We start from the raw sequence: 24,439 nt of genomic DNA on the forward strand, positions 1-24,439 counted from the left end.
CTGAGACAAACCAACTAGGGCATACTTTCTGTTAACACATTAAGAGCATTGTCAGTCACCGGTGACTGACACTATACTTTCCATTTAGATCGCTACAATCTCCAGCCACCAGCATATCCGTGAAATCAGGTATCTCGGGGTAAAGGAAGACAAAACAGGTTTGGCGCTTAACGTGTTAATGTATCAGGACACAAAGTCCTTTAATCAGTATTAGATCGCTAAGGAATTACGTTATGAGTAGCCAACATGTTTAAAGATCGACATAAACTTTAAAATTGGCTACCTTATGTCAGTCTCCTAAATTTAAATAGTGAGTCAGTTTAAATAGGTCCAGTCTGTACCTAATAAAACTGGATCTTTAAACCACTCCCCACAACCTCCTTCTAGCCCCAGCTGAACTACTGTCCGACCCTTAAACCCATGGTCAGAAAACTGCGGCTTGCGAGCCACATGCGGCTCTTTGGCCCCTTGAGTGTGGCTCTTCCACAAAATACCGCAGCCCAGGAGAGTCTGTTTTGAAGAAGTGGCCTTAGAAGAAGTTTAAGTTTAAAACATTTGGCTCTCAAAAGAAATTTCAATCGTTGTAATGCTGATATTTGGCTCTGTTGACTAATGAGTTTGCCGACCACTGCCTTAAACCAAAGACTGAACCTTTCTTGGATATGTGATTGAATGGCAGGGATCAAGAGACTTCTGAAAAGCTTTTCTATGGAGATCCAAATAAAGATGCAAAAAACCCACAAGAAAACAAAACAAAAAAACCCCAACTATGTGGGAAATGAAACTTTCAGAGAATGAGTTACTATATGACAAATAATTTTGACCAAGGCAGGGGCGTGCAGAAAGTGATTAGGTTAAGTGTAGACGCAAAGCTTCAAGACAGAGGAAATAACCCATAAATCCTCCAAAAATAGCAATAATACAGCGCTGGCTGCAGTCACGCGGCTACAATTCCCTCACGCCACCAGCGCGTGACGATTCCAAGAGCCCTTCAGCCTCTGGCAGGCGAGGAAAAGCTACACTAGCGGAGAACACAAAGGCAGAAAATTTACAATTGACCCCGGAAACATTTCATTCGCGTAGGTAACTGGAGGCATTTCTTTGGCGATTCACTCCTTGATCCGGAAGAAGAGATACCAAACGTCACTTGCGATTGGGTCGCGTTACAAAGGCGGAGCTTCTGCCAGCCAATCACGTTAGCGACCGGATATGACGTCCCCGGAGACGCCGGCAGAGCTCTCCTAGGGCTGGCGGCTGCGGTGGGCGCGGCCTTTCGCGGGGACCCGGCACTGCGAGGGGCGGTGCCACGCAGGCCACACCTCCCGCGCCGGCGCCGAGAGGCTGCGGAGCGAAGGGTAAGCCTCGGGGGGCGGGGACTCGGGCCGGTCCTTTCTGAGCTTAGGGCTCGGCCGTCTCTGTCCTCGGCGTCCACTCTTCCGGTTTCCGGTGGCCGCGCCGCCTCCCTCCGAGGTTCGGAGCTACACCCTGCGGAGAGCTCGCCGTTGTCCTCCCTCCTCTCAGCTTCGAACCCCTTCCGAGTCGCTCCGGGGCAACTGCCGCCCCACCTCTCCTCGCTCTGGTTCCGCCCCTGAGGGGACCCCAGGCCCACACTGCCCCCTCCTGGATGCGCGGGCCCCTCCCCCCCCAGCAGTAAAATGTCCCATAACCTCCAGGGAGTCTTCCTGAAAGCGGCCGACGAGAAGCCAGGCAGCGCCTCGCCCTGGTAAGTACGGGCCTCCCACGTCCCCGGACACGCCCGCCCCGCGCCCGTCCCTCGGCAGGATGTCGAGTCGGCCGTCGTTTCCTGTCACCGCGGCCCCGAGGGGGCGCCCCGCGGGGGGAGCCCCGCCTTCCGCGCCGTCTTCCTGGAGGTTAGAGCCCTCAGAGCGCGTCCTGCTCGGCGACCCAACCCTCCGCGGGCAGCCTCTGCCGCGGCCGGCGTCTCCGACCTCCTAGGCGGACGGAATAGAGCTCCACGGGAGAGGAAAACCAACATGGCCGACGCGCCCGTGTGAGCAAACCCTTCTGGAAGGTTCTCGCGCGCACTCGCAGGAAAAAAAAAAAAAAAAGGCAGCGATCTGCGCGGCAAGTGCAACCCAGGGGGCGCTGGACCTTCCGTGGAAATAACCATAATTTAAGAGTGAGGATAGAGTTATGTCATTGATAGGAGTCTATACATTCAGAACCGAATTTTTTTTTTTTTCCTAGAATAAGGGAATCGAATATTTTAAATTTTCGAATCACAGCTTTATTTGGAGAGAAAGGAAAGAAAAAAAAAAAAAAGGAAAAACCGGAAATGCGCCTGTAAAATCAATCTTTTGGAACTGCGTGTTTGAAGCGGGGGTAGTGCGAATGCCGTCTCTCCCTGGATATCTGTGTAAAGAAGGATATTTGATGTAGGGAGATTCCGGGATTAAAGACCTCCTTGTTCGTAAATGTAGAAAATGGTTTATCCCTGACTCAGTAGGGTTTTTGGTTTTTTCTGGAAGCTTCTGTTAATCGGCAAATGAAACGGGAACAGAATTGTTAGCTCCGATAGAATATTGAAGGTGGTATGAGGAATGAGTGGTGAGGAAAAGGTAACGGGTCTCTGCAGAAGGAAAAGGTGAAGAAGGAAGCATGGAAGTTAAGATGTAAAATTCATGGAAGAGGATTTATGAAGAAAATCAGACCGCCTAGGTGGGATTCTAGCTTCATGAGGCTAAGGACCTCAGTTTTCGTTATTGAAATATGGCCACCTAGAGGTAGGTTAAGGATGAAAAGAGTGGATACATGTAAAACAGGAGAAATAGCGAAGCACTGTTAAAATGTTAGAAGAACACAACTTCTGTAGAAATGGGGCTCACGGAGTAGGTTTCCTTTCATGATAAGTAGATTCAAAACCTGAATTGTAATAAAGACTTTGAAAAGACATGCGTAGTATTCTAAAATGAGACCGCCACTAAATGGGGTGCGCTGAAACAATATGATTTTGAGGAACTGCCAAAAAGAATGATTGCATTGTGTTTCGAATCGTGAAAAGAGCCAGCTTTTGTGTATGTATGTTGCTTATTGGGCTATTTTTGGTGGAAGTTCGGTGGAGTGGCAGAGGCAGTGCTCTGTATGGATATGCAGAAGTAGGATTACTTTTTAATGACTGTCTTCGAGTTTTAGTATCTGTATATTGATGACATCTGTTTGTTTCAGGATTGCATTTGTTTTTAATATCAGAAATAAGATAGAGGAAGAACTTTGTATTTTTATTTATTGTGTACTTGAACTTTTTAATCCTGTTTTTAACCCTTTGGCTATCTATTTTTGGCATTTTATAACACATTACCGATTGAACCACGTTTTTATTACATTCATAAATCATTTGGAGTTCATTAACTCATTGATTTATGCATTCTTTTCATCATCTTCAAATGCATTTTTTTTTCTCAAACCATTTACTTTGGTTATTGGTTACATATTAATTTCTATTCTGTTTTGTAAGTAACAATCTGCATTCCAAATAGAATTTTGTAAGACATTTGATTAAGGTTCTTTTTTTTTTTTTTTTTTTTTAATATATTTTATTGATTTTGTACAGAGAGGAAGGGAGAGAGATAGAGAGTTAGAAACATCGATGAGAGAGAGTCATTGATCAGCTGCCTCTTGCACACCCCCTACTGGGGATATGCCCGCAACCAAGGTACATGCCCTTGACTGGAATCGAACCCGGGACCTTTCAGTCCCCAAGCCAACGCTCTATCCATTGAGCCAAACCGGTTTTGGCTGATTAAGGTTCTTTATTGGGAACTTAGTGTTTTATTTTTCTGATATTTTTTATGGTAGTAAAAAAACCTTTAAATTACTATGATATTTTTCTACAGTTACTTGAATTTTCTTGAGTTACTGCTTTTCTTTTATAATATTTTTACTAATGTGATACAAAAAGTTTATTGTTTAAAGTATTTCTAATTCATCAGTGCTTAAAATGTAAAACTCACATTTAATTGTATACAATGGAAAAATCTGGAAGATATTTGAGATAGTAAATATGGCGTTTATTTTGACTTGGGCTTTATTAACAAAGAGCCCAGCAGGAGTCAGAAAAGGATAGTGGAAAGAAGGTATTGAGACCTAGTTTAATACTATCAGTATAGTTCAAACATCTGGTAGCATTCAATGAGTGCCTACTCTGATAGACTGTGCAAAATGGAGAGACAAACTAAAAAATACGATATGGGCCATGATTGTGAAAAACTTTACAGTCTAGAAGGGAGATGATGTGTTATATTTTTTAAGTGTTGTGCACAGGGTATTGTGAGGGCATCGAGAACAGGAATTGTAGGAAAGGTTTCTGGAGCAGTTGAGTTGGGGAATGTAAGTATCAGCCATTAATTTAAAGATGAATACAGGCGCCCTGGCAAGTGTGCTCAATGGTTATAACATTGGCTGCATATTGAAAGGCTGTGAGTCTGGGGTTCCATTCCTCGTCAAGTGCACGTACCTAGGTTGCAGGTTCGATTGGGGTGTGTGTGGGAGGCAACCAATCGACGTGTCTCTCTCACATTGATGCTTTTCTCTGTCTCTCTTCCCTTCTCCCTCCCTCCCTTCCACTCTCTCTATAAAAAATCAATGGGGAGAAAATATCCTCGGGTGAGGATTAACATGAAAAGAGTACGGGCTATGTCTAGGCAGAGAGAATTGGTAAAATAAAGTACCAGTATGTCTTTATTACTAACAGTTGGCATTTATTGTTTGATTCTGTTTGCCCTGCTGAAGAGATTTAAGAAAAGGACTACTTGGTCACCTGTGCGTTTTAGATAACCAGTGTTATCTATATTTGGGGGCGAGGGATCAGGCATCTAGAGATTCCATGTTAGTTATCCTTTCAGAGATGCTTGGGCTTGAATTGCCTGATACACAGTAAGGGTTGGATTCAAAGAATACAGAAGGGAAAATAGTCAGACCTTGCCAGTGAATTGACTCGAAGAAAAGACCATCAATTATGATGCCAGTTTTCTGGGTAGATACTGGTAAATTGAGATGAACACACCAGGAAAGCCATCTGAGAGATATTTGAATCTGAAACTCAAGGCTCGGAGCTGAAAATAAAGATGTGAATCATCAGCTTAGAAGTATTATAATAAAAGCCTATGATAATGCATCCTGTAATAATAGGAATTAGGGTGTCCTGTGATTGTCAGTTGGCTTCTATCCGCCCTTAACCCTTTGTTCTAAAATGGGAAGTTAAAAACTAGTGTCCTTAGCAGGTGGCTTGCTTTGGTTAGATAATGCTCTATTGTGAATTCAGTGTGTATTTTGTTTTATATACAGTGTAGGTATTATGTTTTCTTTTGTGATTGATTTTTTTTTTTTTGTGTGTGTGTGTGTATGTAAGAGAGAGAGAGAGAGACAGAGACAGAGACAGACATACCATTACAGACTATCTGAAATCTATTTTTCATTAATTTCTCAATTCGTGCAATTGAATTTTTGGACCCTGGTATGTTGGGCTTATGCTAAAGTAAACAAAACAAAAAATGGATGGGGTTGCCCTAGAGAGCATGTATTTCTGAATAGATTATTCAGAACAACCTCCATTTTCTCAACTATAAAATAGGAACAGCAATACCCACCTTGCTGGGCTACTTATAATAGATTCCAATATGTATATATACATATATATATAATATGGTATATATAATTACATTATGTATTTATATATATTATATATGTATATTAAAGTTAAATCAGCCCTGACTGGTTTGGCTCAGTGGATAGGGCATCGGCCTGCAGATTGAGAGGTTCTAGGTTCAATTCTGGTCAAGGGCATGTACCTTGGTTGTGGGCATCTCCCTAGTCAGGGGTGTGCAGGAGGCAGCTGATCAATGTTTCTCTCTCATTGATGTTTCTAATGCTCTATCCCTCTCCCTGCCTCTCCATTAAAAATCAATAAAATATATATTTAAAAAAATAAAATAAAGTGAAATCATAGATAGTAAGATGAAAAAAGGTCTCCTAGTAGTTGAAAAAATATATTTTGCAAAAGTATCTACAAAATGTTCATTAGCCTGAAAAATTTTTATCATTTCATTTCTAATATGTAAATGCTTCACATCAGTATTACAATATTATTTAACTGTAAAAAGGTCAGTTTTATAATATTGTAAATATGTTTAGTATACCTTTTATTAAACTTCTTTTAATTTCTCACATTTTCAAGACTACCTGATTCATTTGCTTATTCTTGGGCACCAATTAAATATTTTAATGAAAGATGATAACTAGCATATATTGGGTGCTTATAATCCCAGTCAGTTCCTTCATTTACTTCTCATAGCAAGCCCATTTTTCCCATTTTACAGATGAAGAGACAGAGATTCGAAGAGGTTAAGTAAATTTACCAATCTACTAGTAATTGGATGAGCCAAGATTAGAAACCCATAATCTTTCTAAGATTATTCCTATTTTCTCTTTTAAAGCCTTAAACTGAATTATTTTTCCAATGTAGTATCTCAGTTCAAACCCAGCTGGTTTAAGATAATTAGCCTGTTGATTATTCTTTTTAAGTGGCCAACCAGAGCATGGGATGCAGAATCAATCTAGTTTTAGTTCTGACTTTAGCTAACAGAATATGATCTTTAAGAAAACAGAATCTTTATAGGGTTTTTCGTTAATCTCTTAAATGGAATGTCTCTTCTAGATCTGAAAAAAAGATATTGATTGAAGAAGTACAAATTTCACCCTGATTTATCATTTATCTCTTTAGCATTTTGCATTTCAGTGTAATTTTTTAGAACTCATTCCATTTGTTACTAGGAAATCATGGATTTTTTAAAATTATAGCTTGTAGAATTGAATTTAGCTAACAGTGTCTACAGTATGCCAGTAGCTGTATGAGGTGTAGAGGATATAGATTAAATTGGATAATCTACTTTTAAGGAATTTATGGTCTCTGGTAGATTATGTGAATCTCTACTAAAATAGAAGAAGCTGTATTTTTCTTTCCCTTTTGGAGGGGAAGAGAGGAGAGAAAATGATGACATTTGGAAATAGATTTTCTTAGTTCATCTTTTTCTTACACAAAGACCATCCAAATCATTTTATTCTCCTCAGATCTCTGCGTTTTTGCTCTTTTTTCTTAACAGATGATATCATGCCCTTTTTATAGAGAGGGGAAAAAAAGTCTTTAGATCAGAATTACTTCAACCTTCTGATCCCAAAGCTATAAACTTACCTGAAAGTGCACCTAACCTTTCTTCAGTTCCAGTGGAAGGAGATGTTTCTCCAGCTCTCTCTAAGGTTCAGTCCCTCCACCCTGTCTTCTGGTTCCCATTTTCTATCTCCTCACCAATCCTTGTACTTAATTATCCTGCGTTCTTCTTTTAGTGCCAGTCTCTTCCTCTTGATGACTCACCTGAGCATTTACACATGCTCTGGTTCATCTAAGCTTTTTTAAAAAGATGTCTTCTTTGACCCTGTTTTTAGCCTTCAGCTGCTTTCCAGTCTTTCTCTTCCCTTTTATAGTCAAAGTTCATAAGAGAGTTGTCTATACTTGCTATCTCCAATTTTTTTTCCTATTCACGCCTCAGCAACTTCTCTCTCCACTAAAGTGCTCTTTAAGGCCATCAATGACACATGTCATTCATGCCAGTGTACTTTTTTAAAATATCCTTTTTTAAAGTTTGTTTCTTCTTTTTTTTCCTCTCTCCTTTCCTTCCTTCCTTCCTTCCTTCCTTCCTTCCTTCCTTCCTTCCTTCCTTCCTTCCTTCCTTCCTTCTCCCCTCCGTCCCCCGCCCCCCCCTTGCTTTTCTTGCTTTCTTCTTTCTTTTCTATTTTTGTTAATCCTCTCCTGAGGATATTTTCCTATTGATTTTTAGAAAGAGTAGAAGGGAGGCGGAGAGAAAAACATTGTTGTGAGAGAGACACATCGATTGATTGCTCCCACACCCACCCTGGCCAGAGATCAAGTCTGCAACCTAAATACATGCCTTTGACGGGAATCGAACCGGGGACCCTTTGATATGTTGACACTCCATCCACTGAGCCAAACCAATTAGGGCTCCAGTGTACATTTTTAATCTGTATCCTACTTGGCCTCTCCAAGTAAGAATTCCCCAGTGTTCTTGAAATTCTTCCTTTGGCTTCCATTGCATCAAACTCTCTTTGTGTTTTGGTGTGTTGTTTTTTTCTACTCCTCAAGGAAAGTGGGAAGCTTTTGAAATGTTTTGAGCAGGGAAGGGACTACTTATTTGACAGAAGAAAGGACCAGTTATGAAGCTACTATCATAGTCGAGGCCAGAGATTATGTTTGCTTGGACTAGAGTGAAGAAAGTTAATTTGAAAAGAAATGAAGATCAAGGGAGATAGAGAAGATAATAGCAACAGAATTTCATAATTAAACATAGATGGTAAGAAAGCAGGAATTAGTTGGTCTGACTTTAACATATAAGGTAAATGGATATTGTTTATCAAAAAGGGCAGAGGGAGACATTGGAAAAGGCCATGTTGAGTTCTAGGTACATTTGAGATTCTGAATGGAAATGTCATGAGGGAAGGTGGATATTAAGTCTGAATTTCAAAAGAGCAAGCTAAGGTATGAATATTTGATTTGTTGATATATAATTGGTAATTTAATTGAAGCCATACATGTAAAAGAAATCATCTAGGGAAATCTTACAGAGTAGAAAGAATTCAGTTTAAGCTTTGGTGAATTCCAACATTTGAAGGTTGATTCAAGTAGGATGAATTAGCAAAGAAGACCAAAGAAGTCACTACACAAGTAGGAGAGTGTCATATTTAGGAAGCCTTGGGAAGAGAATGTTTTAAGAAAAGGTGCAGCAGGCATTTTTATACTCATCCAAATACATCATTTACCTCAGTTCTACTCATCTACCGTATTTCCCCGAAAATAAGACATCCTCCGAAAATAAGACCTACTTACAGGTTTCCTTCTGAATGAAATATAAGGCATCCCCCCGAAAATAAGACCCCCCCTTGACTAACCATGAGAGATTTGGTCCACTGATTCTGAAAGAAATGGAGTCACAAGAAATTCACCAGGACATTCAGGAATTGGATTGTTATGATGTTCCAGAACATGATGACATGATTGTCATTGAATAAATGAGTAAATTCTTGATATTGTAGGATTCACAGTTTGTCTGGTTTGTGTTGACAACTACCGTTCTACCGTACTGTATAGAGGTAATAAATTTCCTTTATTTTCATTTAACAATAGATGTGTACCGTATTCTTCTTCATGGAAAAATAAGACATCCCCTGAAAATAAGACCTAGCTCATCTTTGGGAGCAAAAGTTAATATAAGACACTGTCTTATTTTCGGGGAAACAGGGTAGTTACATGTCTATAAACCAGGAAGTTTAAGTTCTCATAGGGATTGTGGGATGAACTAGGTTGGAGGCAAGTAAACATTTTCTGTGAAGGGCCAGATATTAAATATTTTAGGCTTTGCAGGCCATATGATTTCTGCCGTGACTACTCAATTCTACTGTTGCAGCAGGAAAGCAGCCATATACAGTACATGAAAAAAAAAATAGTGCATCTGCGTACTAATAAAACTTTATGGACCACGAAATTTGAATCTCATAAAATTTTCACATAACAAAATATTGAGAGTTTTTTAAATATCATAATTTAAAAACCATTCTTAGCTTGTGGACTATATAAAATCAGGGGTCCAAAGGCTATTTTACTGACCCTTTCCCTAAAACTGAGGCTGGTGCCTGAACCTTAACAGGCATTAGGTTCTGATCCAGTTTATATGTACTTTTGGGGGTGGGAAAGTAAGGTTGGTTTTCCTCTTCAAGCCCTGAATGCAACAACTTATACTTTATGTTTGTGCTTCTCTTTAGAGATTAACTTTTCACTTACTAAAAGTAAATATAACCTATTGAAGCAATATCAAGTAGCCAGAAAGCTGTTTCAAATATTTGTAAGCTGCAGTTATGTTATTTTGGTTTAGAGAAAGATAAAACTGAGCCAGTGCTTTCTAGGCTGCATACAATTTTGGCTTTCCTTTTTGTTAATACCTGAGGTTTAAAAACATATACTAGTATATGCAGTAATACACAGCTTTACACTTTTGAGAACTCTTTTGCCCTTAACATTTTTTTCTTTATTTGATCCTAGTCATATAAAGGCATACTATTGATAGTTTTATAGGACATGGATCTGTACTCATGTTGCTAGAATTGAGCATGAGATTAAGACTTAATGACAACTTGTAATAAGTACCATGAAGGAAATCAGCAGGGGTAGTATTGTAGACTGTGAAGGAGGGAAAGGGTAATTAAGGTGGACAGATGTTTGGGAAGATCACTCATGCTGAGATCTGAGTTATGTGGGTGGGAGAGGAGTATCTAGGTTGAGAAACAGTATGTGTGATGGCCTTGAGTTCCATGAGGTCTTAATATTTTTCAGGAACTGAAAGGTAGTTTTAGATCTAAATAGTTTGAGGAGCCTACATTTAAGAAATCTACAAATAATTGATTATATAGCGATTGATATGGGATTTTTAAAAAATGTTACAATCTGTACTAAAAAATAGCTCATAATTATCCAGATCAAAATTGGTTAGATGAAAAAATATTACTAAAATAAGTAAATAAAAAAATTTGTAAAAAGTTACTTTTAATGTGTTCCATGTTCATTGAAAACCATTCAGCTAAAATGTCATTTCAGTTATATATGAACTGGTAGGCAATTGGAACTCATATGAGTAATTGCCATACTAAGGACTGCTTAGCACCAAATTTCAGATGTGCTGAGCCAACAAATCAAAGAAGAAAATGGTTCCCACAAGAGTAACTCAGCTTAGTCTCTGAAAATGTGGCACACCAAGGTATTACCATAGAGATGCCTTAGCAAAAGAAGGATGGCTAACAGTAGAACTTGGAAGTCATTGTCAGTGGGAAGAATACAACAGATTGGGTTGGGAAGAGTGAGGGAAATAGGATAAGCATAAATGGTAGTGAAATGAGAATTCTCGTCAATAAAAGGCGGACAAAAGGAACGAATTCAAGGAAAAGGAGGAGGGAGGATGCCAGTAGTTTAAGAGGAGCATATTCTAGTAGCAGACATGACTTTATATAGGGTGAAACAGTGGGAAATACAGTTTTAGAGTAAATGTTCCTATCTCATATGTATTGCCTAATGTGAAATCTAAAGTTTGTGATCATTTCTTTGACTATTTTTTTCTTCAAAACTTTTACTTTGTAATATGTCACTTTGAAAAATCAAAGTGACAAATGATATACTTTCATTATATTTTATATATAAATATTTGAAAATATTTGAAAATAATTTGGTTTTAAATAAAATGTATGTATCATGAAGTATTTTGTATTTATTACTCGTATTCTTTTAAGTGTTTCAGGCTGCATGTACCAAGTAGTTCAGACGATTGGCTCGGATGGAAAAAATCTCCTGCAATTACTTCCAATTCCTAATTTCTCTGGAAATCTTGTACCACTAGTTCAATCTTCAGTTATGTCTGATGCTTTGAAAGGGAATACAGGAAGCCCAGTTCAAGTTACTTTTCAGACTCAGATTTCCAGCTCTTCCACAAGTTCATCAACAGCTCAATTGCCCATTTTTCAGCCAGCCAGTTCTCCAAACTATTTACTTACAAGAACAGTAGATACAGCAGAAAAAGTTAGAGTTACTACTGTGGGAACTGAGACTTTTACCTCATCAATTTCTAAAGTTCAGAGTCATGGTGTGAAAATTGATGGACTCCCCATGCAAACATTGGCTGTCACTTCCTCCTCAACACAAAAAGATTCATCTTATATTTTAGTAAATACTCAGAGCCTTCCAATGACTGTGAAACCTCCAGTTTTGCCTTCTGAGCATCATTTACAGATTCCAGCCCATGCTGAAGTGAAATCTGTACCAGCGACATCATTACCTCCTTCAGTTCAGCAAAAGATACTTCCAACGGCAACCACAAGCTCCTCAGGAACAGTGGAGGCCTCCCAAATACCTTCTGTTATTTACGTATCTCCTGTAAAAACAGTGAAAAATGTAGCTACCAAGAACTTGCAACACATTTATCCAAAACCTGTTACAGAAATAGCCAAGCCAGTGATACTAAATGCCACACAAATTCCAGTGAATGTTGCACAAGAGACACAATTAAAAGGTGGTCAGCATTCTCAAGCTGCTCCAGTGAAATGGATTTTTCAAGACAATCGACAGCCTTGTACTCCATCTCTTGTTCCTGTTAAGTCTTCAAATAATGTGGCTTCACAGATTTTAAAAAGTTTTGTAGAAAAGAAAAGTGTGGGAGGTAATGCTATAAAGATGCCACCATTGAGTACCAGCAGTCCTAGTGGGGCACAGTCCAAAAGTATGCCTATTAAAGATAACGCGTTGGTTATGTGTAATGGGAAAATCTATCTGTTGGCTAAAAAGGGGACAGATGTTTTGTCATCACAAATTGATCAACAGAATTCTGTTTCTCCTGATATTCCACCAAGAAAAGATATATCACAGATAGTGAGTTCAAGTCCAGTAACAGAACTATCCAGAGAGGTTGTAAACTTTGTTTTGGCTAAAAATAAATCTTCCCAGATGGAGACAAAATCATTTTCAAATACCCAGCCTGCTTCCATGGCCAATCTAAGGGCAGAGAAGAATAAAAAAGTGGAGACACCATCTCTTTCTATCCTACACCCAAATAATACGAACCCATCCATTAACTACTTAAACCAGAGTAAGACTTTATTCCTAAAGGCAGACTTTCCACATGGACTTAGTACAGGACAAAATGCCCCCCCAAAAGAAAATACCATCCAAAGCATAGAGAAAATAAATTCCTCTGTTGGTGCAACAAGTATTCCTTCACAACAGTGTGTTTTCAGAGACCAAGAACCAAAGGTAATTTTCCCATGTCAGGGTGTTCTTTTTATTTGTATAGAAAAGTTTTCTTTTTTCATTCTCAAAAGTTCTCTATTATATCTTTCTCCCCTCTTCTCCCATCCTTCACTTCATCACACACACCATACACATGTGAATGCTAAGTCAGAGCTTTTATCCAAAGGAAATGTTTGAGGAGGAATATAATTGAGAGAGAAACCACGCGGTATCTTTGTCTTTAAAATGAAGTCAAAACAAAATCACAGAGCAACAGGGTTTAGAAGAGTTGGGAAAGGATAAAATGAATTAAAAGCTTAGTAAAATTATGTGTGCATACATGCATACATTTGTACACATTCCTACATATGCATGTATACATACATATTTAATAGCCTACTTTTTAGTAATGAGATCAATATTATGCATATAGAAGAGCTGGGGGTTTGTTTTGTGGTGGTATGTGTGTCAATATTTTTAAAGCTAGATAGTGGAAGGGGTAAGGAGTAGGACAGGGCCATACAGTACCTTTTAAGTCATTTGTGGAAATAGGATTTATCAACATCTTCGATTGAATTATTTTTTTAGTAGATAAATTTCCCCCCCTTTTTTAGCCCTACTTTTTGACTCTGCATCCAATGATCCAACATATCCACATAGGAATCTTTCTGTTCTACTTAAGATGTGTGTTTCTGTGCTCATTAAATATTTGTACCCACACTTTTTTCTTACTTAGAGATCTACTTAATGTCAGTGTTTCTTCTCTTTCAGTACAGAATTTATTGAACTCGAGAGATATAAGGAAGTAAATTCTGATTTGACTATAAGATTGGTTAAAGGCATAAGACTTTTTCAGACTACTCCAATTTCTAATGTCACTTAGATTATTTTAACTTGTTATTAGTGTGTGTTCTCATTTCAGTTGTTTGAGAATTTAATAACCTTTCTAGTGCAAGAAAGTGAAATAAAGTAAGAAAGTGCATGGAAACATTATTTATTTGACTCAGTTCAGTGCAGTGGGTGGTAAGGCAAGGGTAATGCAAACCAATCATTTAGGACTTTAAAGCATGCTTGAAGTAAGATGAGGAAATCACTTAGTTACCAGTCTGTTAAAATAGCTTAAGTAATGGGTAGTATTGTTTGTGTGTTTTCTTTTCCTAATTTCAGATCCAGAATGAGATGGCATCAACATTACAAAAAGATGCTCAAGAAAGAAATGACAAGAAAAATTCTCAAGGGAGCAGCAGTAGGGCACATCTGAAGACTGATGCTGAATTTAAAAAGCTGTTTGGTCTCACTAAAGATTTGAGAATAAGACTTACTCGGATTCCTGACCATTTGGGTGCCGGAGATTTTGATTCCTTTAGGAATTTGGTAAAGAGTGACAAAGAGACAAAGTTTACAGTGAAGGAGGAAGAGAAAAAACAGGTAATAGATTTTAAAGTATTCTTTGTAGGTACTCCACAGAGGCATGAGTGTATTAATTTTTAAAAAATATATATATTTTATTGATTTTTTTTTTTTAAAGAGATAGAGAGTTAGAAACATCAATGAGAGAGAGTCATTGATCAGCTGCCTCTTGCACATCCCCTACTGGGGATATGCCTGCCACCAAGGTACATGCCCTTGACCAGAATCGAACCCGGGACCTTTCAGTCCCCAAGCCGACGCTCTATCCATTGAGCCAAACCGGTTTCGGCTATTTTATTGATTTTTTACAGAGAGAGGAAGGGAGAGGGATAGAGAGTTAGAAACATCCATGAGAGAGAAACATGGATTAGCTGCCTCCTGCACACCTCCTACTGGGAATGTGCCCGCAACCAAGGTACATGCCCTTGACCGGAATTGTAGCTGGGACCTTTCAGACCACAGGCCGATGCTCTATCCATTGAGCCAAACCAGTTTCGGCTGTATTAATTTTTTTATGTATTAATATAAATAATAGTTACCAACTTGGCATATATTTATATTATACCAAAATGGTGTTAAAAAGAACTATATATGCATAGGTAAAAATGCATCCATGGTTAATTAATGATGATGTTTCAAGTGTTTTTATTCACCTGTTTATTTTTCATCATAAAGTTATAAGAAAATGGCCATAGCTTTTTAACCCTTTGCACTCCGCTGTCCCCTCTCAGGGGACATCAGAATTCTAGCATATCACTCGGATGTCCCCTCTCAGGGGACATTGCAGTTTATTAGTGATTACGGGGAATTGAGTTAATTCAACGCACGTTTCCGCCGTTAGCATCGAGTAGCTGGTGGCCAATGTCCAGAATGGTTCGGAGTGCAAAGGGTTAATTATACTACTTTGAAGACCCTGTCTACAATAAATAATCCAAGTGTAGGGAAAGTATAAGCATGCAGATGTTTATTACAATATTACTCTTACTACTAACATCTTAAGAAATCTTCATGATCAATGATGATAAAAAGAAGCATCCCCGTAACTTTGCCTACTGTCATTCTACTTATAAGATCAGAGATCATTCTATCTTTTCCAATGAAAGTCTTCAATATGTGCCTACCATGCAAGGGGGGAAAAATGTAAGTTAATTCTCAGGTTCTTCACAAATGGCTGTTATATTTTGGTGGTAGATCAGTATAGATTCCAATACTTAACATAAGGAAAATGTGAATTCAGCAATTCATTCTCAATTAAAATCATTAGGATATTGCTGGTTTTTTGGTATCATAAATATTAATCTCTTGCTGTAGTTGTTCTCAATATATTTTGTTGAGTTGAATTTAATTGCTGTATATTTGTATCTTCAAACTTGTTAAATTTCAGAGCACACTCTATATATGGCACTAATAATTTGCTTTTCCATTGGAATAGTACTCAGCATTGCAACAGGGTTTTGATAAGAAAAGAAAAGCAAAAACCGTGAAGAAGATGGATCGTGCAAAGAAGAGAAAAATCGAGAGTGCTTATAACACAGCTGTAAATGGAGGAATTAGCTGTATTTTACCAACTTCAGATGTATCACATCATAATGTTATCACAAATTGCAATAAAACCAGAGAAGAAAGAACTGAAGTAGAACACTGTACCCGTGAAAACCAGGAGACAGTCGCTTTGAGTTCACATGCAGATTTTGGACAAAGCCATTCCTTTACCAGAAATTATACTGAAGATATTTTTCCCATGAGACCACCGGAGTTAGAAGAAACCATTCGAGATGAAAAAATAAGAAGACTTAAACAGATGCTGAGAGAGAAAGAAGCAGCCCTTGAAGAAATGCGTAAGAAGATGCACCAAAAATAATAAAATGTTGCCATACTTAAAGACTTCAGTGAATTAACTCTGTTTTTACCAGACGTTTTTGCATTAAGTTAACTATAGATACATTCTGAAAGTGTCATTGAATATGAAGTTTGTTTTTTCATCAGGTGACTATAAAATTTTGTTTAAGGAATGCAGAAAAGATTGATTCACATATAACTTCAATCATGTTCATGGGCTATCTAAATTTTTATCCTTTTTTTTGGCAGGAAAATTTGCCTAATGTTTTTGTTTTGTTATTTTTAACTAGAACTCCCAAAATTTGAATAATTGTGCAGGATTTTTATTATTGTTTGTATCTTTAGTTAAATTGCTAAGGTATACTATTGAAATTATACAATCCAATAGAGAAAATCAGTTCCAAAACTTACTTAGTTTTGCCACTGGGCTTGTGTATGTGCTCACTTAGTTTCTTCACCCATGAAATGATGATATCTTCTGCTTACCACTGTAAATTTGTTTTAAATCATGAAAAAAATAGAGCAGCATTATTTAAAAATTACAACTTTTTTTTTTTTTTTTCCAAGACTGAGGGATACCTGTTTTGTAACTTTTACAAAATAGTTTTACATAATCCAAACTTTTTAGAATTCAGGCTATATAATGTATTGTTTGCTTAACATGATGTATCATTATTTCTAAGCAAATGCTGCTTTTTTTGAAATATGTAACTTGGACTGTGTGAAAAGTAAATGTGAACAATGGCCACATTTAATACTTTTTTAAAATGTAAACTGTGGTTTTTCTTAAAAGAGTCAAACAGTTTTCTATCTGGTTATCTTTGTTTGGTTATCTTTGAGGGATAAGGGAGAAAGAAGAAAATGTTATTTAAAAAATGATAAATAAATCCCTAGAAGTAAGGTCAAATAAAACCTGTACATTGACAAATAGAAAACAGAAAATACTCATATATTAGTCAGGAACTATTCAAGATATAATATAATGCATTTAATATTCTCTTCTAATATTCACAATCAGGATACATAACTAGGTTGTGAGTTCAATTCTTAGATTCTTCACAAACGGCTTAGATTTTGGTGGTAGATCAGAACAAATACAAAGTGATCATCAACTAGATTCTCCTGCCTTTTATTTTTTGTAATAGTTCTATTGAGATAATTTATGTATCATAAAATTCACTCTTTTAAAGTATATGCTTCAGTGGCTTTTACTATATTCACAGTTTGCAACATAGACATCTAATTTTAGAATATTTTCATCACTGCCACCTCCCCCCACCCTAAACCTCATATGAATTAGCAATCACTCCCCAGAACCCCCTTCCTCCAGCCTTAGCAACAATGAACACACTTCCTTATCTCTATAGATTTGCTTGTTCTGGACATTTCATATACATGCAATGAATCATTCAAAATATTTTATTTAGTGACTGGTTTATTTCTCTCAGCTAATGTCAAGGTCCATCTATTCTCTAGCATGCTTTAGTACTTAATTTTTTAAATTCTTTGTTTAGATTAAAAAAAAAATCCTCATTCAAAGATATATGTACTGATTTTAGAGAGAGGAAGAGAGAGAGACATCGATGTGAAAGAGAAACATTGATTGCCTTTTGTACATGCCCGACGGGATTGAACCCACAATCTAATTATGTGCCCTGACTGAGAATTGAACCTACAACCTTTTGGTTTACAGGATGTCACTCCAGCCAACCAGGCCACCCAGCTAGAGCAGTGCTTAATTTTTTAAATTGCTGAATAATATTTCATTGTATAGATATATACCATACTCTGTTTACTTACTCACGGATATTTGGATCGTTTACACTTTTAGCTACTAGGATGTTATGTTGCCATGAAAGTTTGGGTAGAAGTTTTTGTGTGGACATAAATTTTCAATTCTCTCGGGTATCTGAGAGAGTAATTACTAGATTATATCCTAACTTTTGTTTAACATTTTGAGAAGCCACCAAACTATTCCAGTCAGGTTGTGTTAAAATGGATCTTGTCAAGGACACCAGTGACTTCCATGTAGCTAGGTCTAGTGATCAATTGTCAGTCTTCTCAATTCATCATCTTAATTTATCCATCAGGGAGGACATAGTTTCATGAGTCATTACTTCCTTTTAAAAAAAATACATTTTTTTTTTTTATTAAAGAAGCAACACATGTATGTTATAGAAAATACAATAAGCTAAAGTATTAAAAGTTGGAACTTTATATTCCCACTAAACTAAAAATATTAGTAGATATTAAAGGCTATCAGTAAATAAATATTAATGAAAGTCATAAATATGGATAAACATCCCTTAGGAGAATAGGATAAATACAATAAAACTGTGGGCTCATCTAATGTCTGAGTACATTTAAAAATTGGAAAAAAACAAAAACACCCAATGAAATGAATTTTGAAGATTAGAAGAAGAGAATATTAAATGAATTATAATTATATCTTGAATAGTTCCTGATTAATATATCAGTATTCGTTTAAAAAAATTAAACTAAAATTATCCTAAGGACATTGCATCCACTTTCCATTTGATTTCTTCTTTTTATTTAACTCATTTGTTTCAGCCTACTTTCTCCTTTTGAGTTTTCTGCTTCTTTATTACGGTTTTGCTGCTCATGAAATCCTCAATCACTCATAATTCTTTCCATTGTACTTTATAATCCAAAATGTGGCTTGAATACTTTACAACAAAATTCCCTAAATATGCTGATGGTCTCAAACTCCTATTCCTCATTCTGAATTTTACTTAAATTGGGTTTTATCTTTACCACCCCACTAAAGCTTTTTTCCCCCCTCAAAGTCTCTAACAATTGCTATCATATGGTCAATTGACACTTTATCAGACTGTCTTTGAAATTTGTTATTTGCTCTGTTTCTGTGACACCAAATTCTTGTTTTCCTTCTACCATATTGGTCCTTCTTAATCTCTGGCTGGTTCCTTCCCTTTTCCATGATCTTGGTAATGTTGGAGTTTATTTTACATCTGTACTCACTCATGTGTTGATCTCATCTGGTTCACATGGATCAAAATGCCATCTCTATCTGGGAACTCCCAACATTGTATTTCCAACAGCCTTCTTGACATTTCCACTTAAAAGTCTAATGGGTATCTCCAAGTTAACACGGACCAGCTTCCAATTATCATCCACACCCAAAATTTGCCTCAACCAAGATAGCCATATGATTTTGTTAAAAGTATAAGGAAGGGAAAAGGACTGAAACCCAACAGAAAAATGAGAAAAATACATGAACAGATAATTCATCATAAAAGGTATAAAAATGGTCTTCAAGCATGAAAATGTTTAAAATGAATTCAAAATTGCATAAAGGCAAGTTAAAAATTGGATAAATGGTATTCATCAGATGCCATTTCTCAGTCAGCTGGAAAAGATTTAATGGTATTCATCAGATGCCATTTCTCAGTCAGCTGGAAAAGATTTAAGAATATGACAACACATTGTGTTTGCGAGGCTGTGAGGACACTGCTATGGGAATACAATTTGGTACATCCTTTGGGAAGGAAATTAGGCAATGTCTTAACAAAGCAATGTATTTACCGTTCAACCAATAAGACCACCAATCGTATTTTTAAGACATGCCTCCAACAATATGAAAAAAAAATATATAAAAGTTTATTACAATTTTGTTTTTGCGAAGTATTGAAAACAGCTCCAATGCCCATTGATAGGAGAGTGGTTGAAAAATCCATGGTATGTCTACACAGTAGAATACTAAGTACCTATAAGAATGAGGAAGAGCTCTATGAGCTGATATGTAATAATTCTCCAAGATATACTGTAAAATGAAAAAAGCAAAGTACAAAAGAGGCTACAGCATGCTGCCCTTCATATAAAAAAAAAAGCCATAAAAAATATGTTCATTTATGTGAAAGAAATACAGAAAAGATAAATGAAAAACTAATGAGACTGACAAAGGAAAAGAGACCGAATAGGGGGCTGGGAATAGGTTAGCAGGGATTATGTTGTAGAGCAACATTTCTCTAAACTTTTTCTATAGTTCCAACTCAAAAATCACAGTAATGTGTTGCATACCCTTCCCATACTCCCAAGCAAATTATTAAAACCAACTAGGAAATGGAAGGGGAACCCAAACCAGAATGCAGATATTAACATGTACTTGGAAATGTAGCCTGTAAGGCAGTAACTGAGGTTAAATGAGATCAGAAGGATGGGGCCCTGATGAAATAGGATTAGTGTCCTTACGAGACATTAGAGTGCCTCCACTACCAACCACCATCGTCATGAATGCCCTGCGGAGCGAGCATGCTCACCGAAGAAAGGCCACATGAGGAGAGAACACAGCAAGGAGCTCCCATATGGCTGCCATCTGATTTATCATCAGAAACTACAGGTCAGTGGGAATGGTATAAAGTATTCAAGGTAATGAAAAGCAAAGATCTGAAACTTAGACCATTCAGAAAGGCTGTCATTCAAAAATATATAGTGAAATAAAGGACTTCCCAGACAAAAACAATGCTAAAGGAGTTTATTACCACCAAATGAGCATTGCAAAAGATGTTAAAAGGACTAATTCACACACACACACACACACACACACACACACACACTGGAAGTCTGATACACAACATTCATGCACTGAGGGGTGGGGGCGTCTCTCAGCCTGGCCTGCGCCCTCTCGCAGTCTGGGATCCCCCAAAGGGTCCTTAGCACTAATTACCTCAGAGGCAGGAGAGGCTCCTACCACTGCCACTGTGCTCGCCAGCGGTGAGCCCAGCCTCTGGCTGAGCGGCACTCCCCCTGTGGGAGCACAGTGACCACCAGGGGTAGCTTCTGTGCTGAGCGTCTGTCCCCTGATGATCAGTGAGCACCATAGCTACTGGTCGCTCTGCCATTGGGTCGATTTGCATATTAGTCTTTTATAAATATAATAAAAGCCTAACATGCTAAATGTCCAGTCTGGTCATCCATTCAGCCAATCAAAGTGTAATATGCTAATGATATGCTAAGGCTGCTCAGCCGCTTGCTATGATGTGCACTGACCACCAGGAGGCAAACACTTGCTGCTGAGGTCCAGCCAATCAGGACTGAATGAGACAGGCCAGACACGCCTTCGAGCCCTCCCCTGGCCCACCTTCTCTGGCCCTCCCCAGCCCTCATGCAATGGTGGGGTCCCTTGGCCTGGCTTATGCCCTCTTGCAATCTGGGTTGAGGAGACTCCCCCCTGCCTCCGAGTGCATGAATTTTGTGCACCAGGCTTCTAGTGTGTGTGTGTGTGTGTGTGTGTGTGCGCGCGCGCACACACACACACACACACACACACACACACACACATATATATATATATAGAGAGAGAGAAAAATAGATTTAAAGAATAAAAATGGTACCTATCAATAACTTAAATGTAAATGCTCCAGTCAAAAGACATAGGGTAGCTGAATGGATAAGAAAACATTACCCATAAATATACTGTCTACAAGAGACCCACCTCAGGGACGAGAGTGAAAGGATGGCAATTTTTTTCCCATGGAAATGAAAAAAAAACTGGGGTAGCAATACCTATATCTAAAAAATAGACTTCAAAAGGAAGGCCATAAGAAGAGACAATAAAGATCACTACATAATACTAAAGGGAGTGATGCACAGGATATAACCCTGGTAAATATATGTGCCCCCCATATGGGAGCACTGAAATATATAAAAACGCTGTTAGAGGATTTTCAGGTAGCGATTGACAACAATATAGTCATATGAAGGCACTTTACCTCCAAATGTCTCATTCTAGTTTCAAGAACAGGAAAAAAGTAATAAGGAGGTGAAACATTAGGAAAGCAGAGCCTTTCATATAGTGTTGGATTACTGGGCTGTGTAAGGTTCTGATGAAAGGTTTAGGCTATAAGAACAAAGAATGAATCAATATGAACTATTCAGACAAAAAACCTTAATGTTACCTAAAAGGGAGTAAGAATCATTCTTGAGTTTCTACTTTTGTTTCAATGACACTAAGGGAAAAAAACAACTTTTACAGAGTTCTGAGATGTAAAATGTAAGTAGAGACTTTACTAAATATCTAAGTTTTGAATGATATATGATAGTATCAAGAAAAAGATATTCTCCCCCTGGCCAGCATGGATTAGAGCACCAGCCTGAGTGCTGAATGGTCTCTGGTTCAATTCCTGGTTAAGGGTTGCAGGTTCAATCCCGGCGCCAGTGGGGGCTTGTGTGGGAGGCAACCAATCTGTTTCTTTCTTTCACATCAATGTTTCTCATTCTCTCTGTCTGTCTTTCCCTCCCTTCCTCTCTTTCTACCTTCCACTCTCTAAAAGACAATGGAAGAAAATATCCTTGGGTAAGGATTGAAGAAAAAGAGAAAAAAAGATATTCTCAAATATTCAAGAGCCTTGGACATATGCTTACCTACTTTCTTAAATAAAACGACTTAAACATGTACTATTACTATACAACTGTTCATTATGTCTTCTTTAAGAAAAATATTTCTACCTCTGGGAGTCTTGTATTGTCAGTTTGGCTAGGTTGAACTACATTTCCAAGAATTCCCCTTTGCATATATTTCTAGTTCGAGACACTTGTGGAAGACTTGAAGGGCAAAATGAAGCAGCATTCTGTAGCTAACACACATTGTCTCTGATCTACTAGCTCATTTTTTTGGCCTGAGGCATGACCAAGTCTGAAAGGACATCTGGATTTTTCTTTAGCCTCTCTTACATCTTGGTCAGTTGACTGTGCTTATCTCTGTAACAAAGAATCCAGTCTTCTGAAGGACATGCCTACCATCTAGGTCATAGACACCAAGAAATGGCACAGATATCAATCTGCCCCATGGCCTTCAGCTTGTCCCAGTGTGTTCCAGCTAGTTCTTCTCCCTCATGCGGCATTCATTTTTTCTTTTTGACTTTCTGCCCTGCGGACTTCAAGTTCCAGAATCAGATCGAAAGAGAACAGCCCCTCACAAGAAGGTGAGATGGCCAGATTTCTGGTTCATAAGTTGAACCTCAGCTACTGAGCCAGATCAGGACAATTTTTCCATTGATTTCTAGGGAGAGTGATGGGAGAGAGGGAGGGAGGGAGAAAGGGAGAGGAACATTGATGCGAGAGAGACACATCAATTGGTTGCCGCCTACACACTCCCAGACTGGAGCTGGGGATTGAATCTGCAAGCCGTACACGCTGCCCTTGACCATGAGTTGAACCTTCGACCCTTCAGTGTGCAGGCTGATGCTCTAACCACTGCGTCACATTGGCCACAGGTGTAATATCCTTCATTGTCTTTTGTGATGGCCTTTGTTTTGAAGCCTATTTTGACTGATATAATTATTGCTATCCCAGCTTTCTCCCCCATTTCCACTTGCATGAAATATCTTTTTCCATCCACTTACTCTCGGTCTCTGTATATCTTTAGTTATGAGATGGCTCTCTTGTAGATAGCATATATATATATGGGTCTTTTTTTGTATTCCTTCAGATATACCATGTCTTTTGATTGGAGCATTTAGGCCATTTACATTTAAAGTTTATTGATAGGTACATATTTATTGCCATTTTATTCTTTTAACTATGTTCTTCTGTTTTATTTTTCTTCCCTTTTCTTTCTTCTTAAACCAAGCCCTTTAATGTTTCTTGTCATACTGATTTGATGGTAATAAATTTCCTTTGTTTTTTTCTTACCTGGGAAGCTCTTTATTTCTCCTTCCATTTTAAATGATAGCCTTACTGGGTAACGTTGTCTTGGTTGTACGTTTGGACATATCTTTTTGAGGACATAACTTAAAACACTTCAGCTACATTCTGATTAATTTCCTCATACACATGTTTCTTTTTGTTAATCTCTCTTTAGTTGTATCCAATCTGATTCACATATTCATTTGAGTTTCTAACTTTATATTTTCGGTTTTCAAAATGTTTAGTCTTTAGTTCCTTCTGTGCACATATTTTAAGGTTGTTCTTTATTTTTGTAAATAGAAAAATACTGCTATTATATTCTGTGGGTCCTTTTCTATCATTTGTTGTTTCCCTTGGTTCATAGGGCCTTATTTTCCCATTTTTATTTAAATTTACTAGAGGCCTGATGCACAAAATTTGTGCAAGGGGCTAGGTCCTTGCAGCCCCGGCTTCATCTGGAAGGTCATCCGGACAGTTGGTCGTTCCGCTGCTCAGCTGACTGGTCTAATTAGCATATTATGCTTTTATTATTATAGATTGGAGTAACATTGCTTATTAACATTATTTAGTTTCAGTTGAACAACTCTATAATATATCATCTCTATATTACATTGTGTGCTAGTCACCCAAAGTCTAGTCTACTTTTGTCACTGTATGTATTACCTTCTTTATCAA

The 24,439-nt window shown here is 37.8% G+C and overlaps 1 protein-coding gene across 6 annotated transcripts; it reads left to right on the top strand.

The window, feature by feature from the left end:
- Positions 1-807: 807 nt before the first annotated feature.
- LRIF1 (ligand dependent nuclear receptor interacting factor 1) lies at positions 808-18,812 on the top strand. Of its 6 annotated transcripts, none has more exons than XM_084866199.1 (4): positions 808-1,355; positions 11,362-12,874; positions 14,018-14,278; positions 15,693-18,812. In XM_084866199.1, the coding sequence occupies exons 2-4, from the start codon at positions 11,375-11,377 to the stop codon at positions 16,119-16,121; spliced, it is 2,190 nt and encodes a 729-aa protein (XP_084722325.1). In that variant the 5' UTR covers positions 808-1,355; positions 11,362-11,374; the 3' UTR covers positions 16,122-18,812. The 6 variants fall into 6 exon arrangements, with proteins under 6 accessions (XP_084722325.1, XP_084722328.1, XP_084722323.1 ...); XM_084866197.1 differs by lacking the exon at positions 808-1,355 and adding an exon at positions 1,362-1,723; XM_084866198.1 differs by lacking the exon at positions 808-1,355 and adding an exon at positions 1,774-2,011.
- The last annotated feature ends 5,627 nt before the right edge of the window (positions 18,813-24,439 follow it).

This window comes from Pipistrellus hanaki (genome assembly GCF_964339955.1).
Source record: "Pipistrellus hanaki genome assembly, chromosome: 18".
Taxonomy (NCBI): Eukaryota; Metazoa; Chordata; class Mammalia; order Chiroptera; family Vespertilionidae; genus Pipistrellus; species Pipistrellus hanaki.

Bases quoted from the DNA above. Each gene is read 5' to 3' on its own strand.
- LRIF1 (XM_084866197.1), top strand. From the start codon at position 1,656: ATGTCCCATAACCTCCAGGGAGTCTTCCTGAAAGCGGCCGACGAGAAG. The intron at 1,724-11,361 runs GTAAGTACGGGC...TATTCTTTTAAG, and splicing joins CCAGGCAGCGCCTCGCCCTG to TGTTTCAGGCTGCATGTACC. The intron at 12,875-14,017 runs GTAATTTTCCCA...TCCTAATTTCAG, and splicing joins TCAGAGACCAAGAACCAAAG to ATCCAGAATGAGATGGCATC.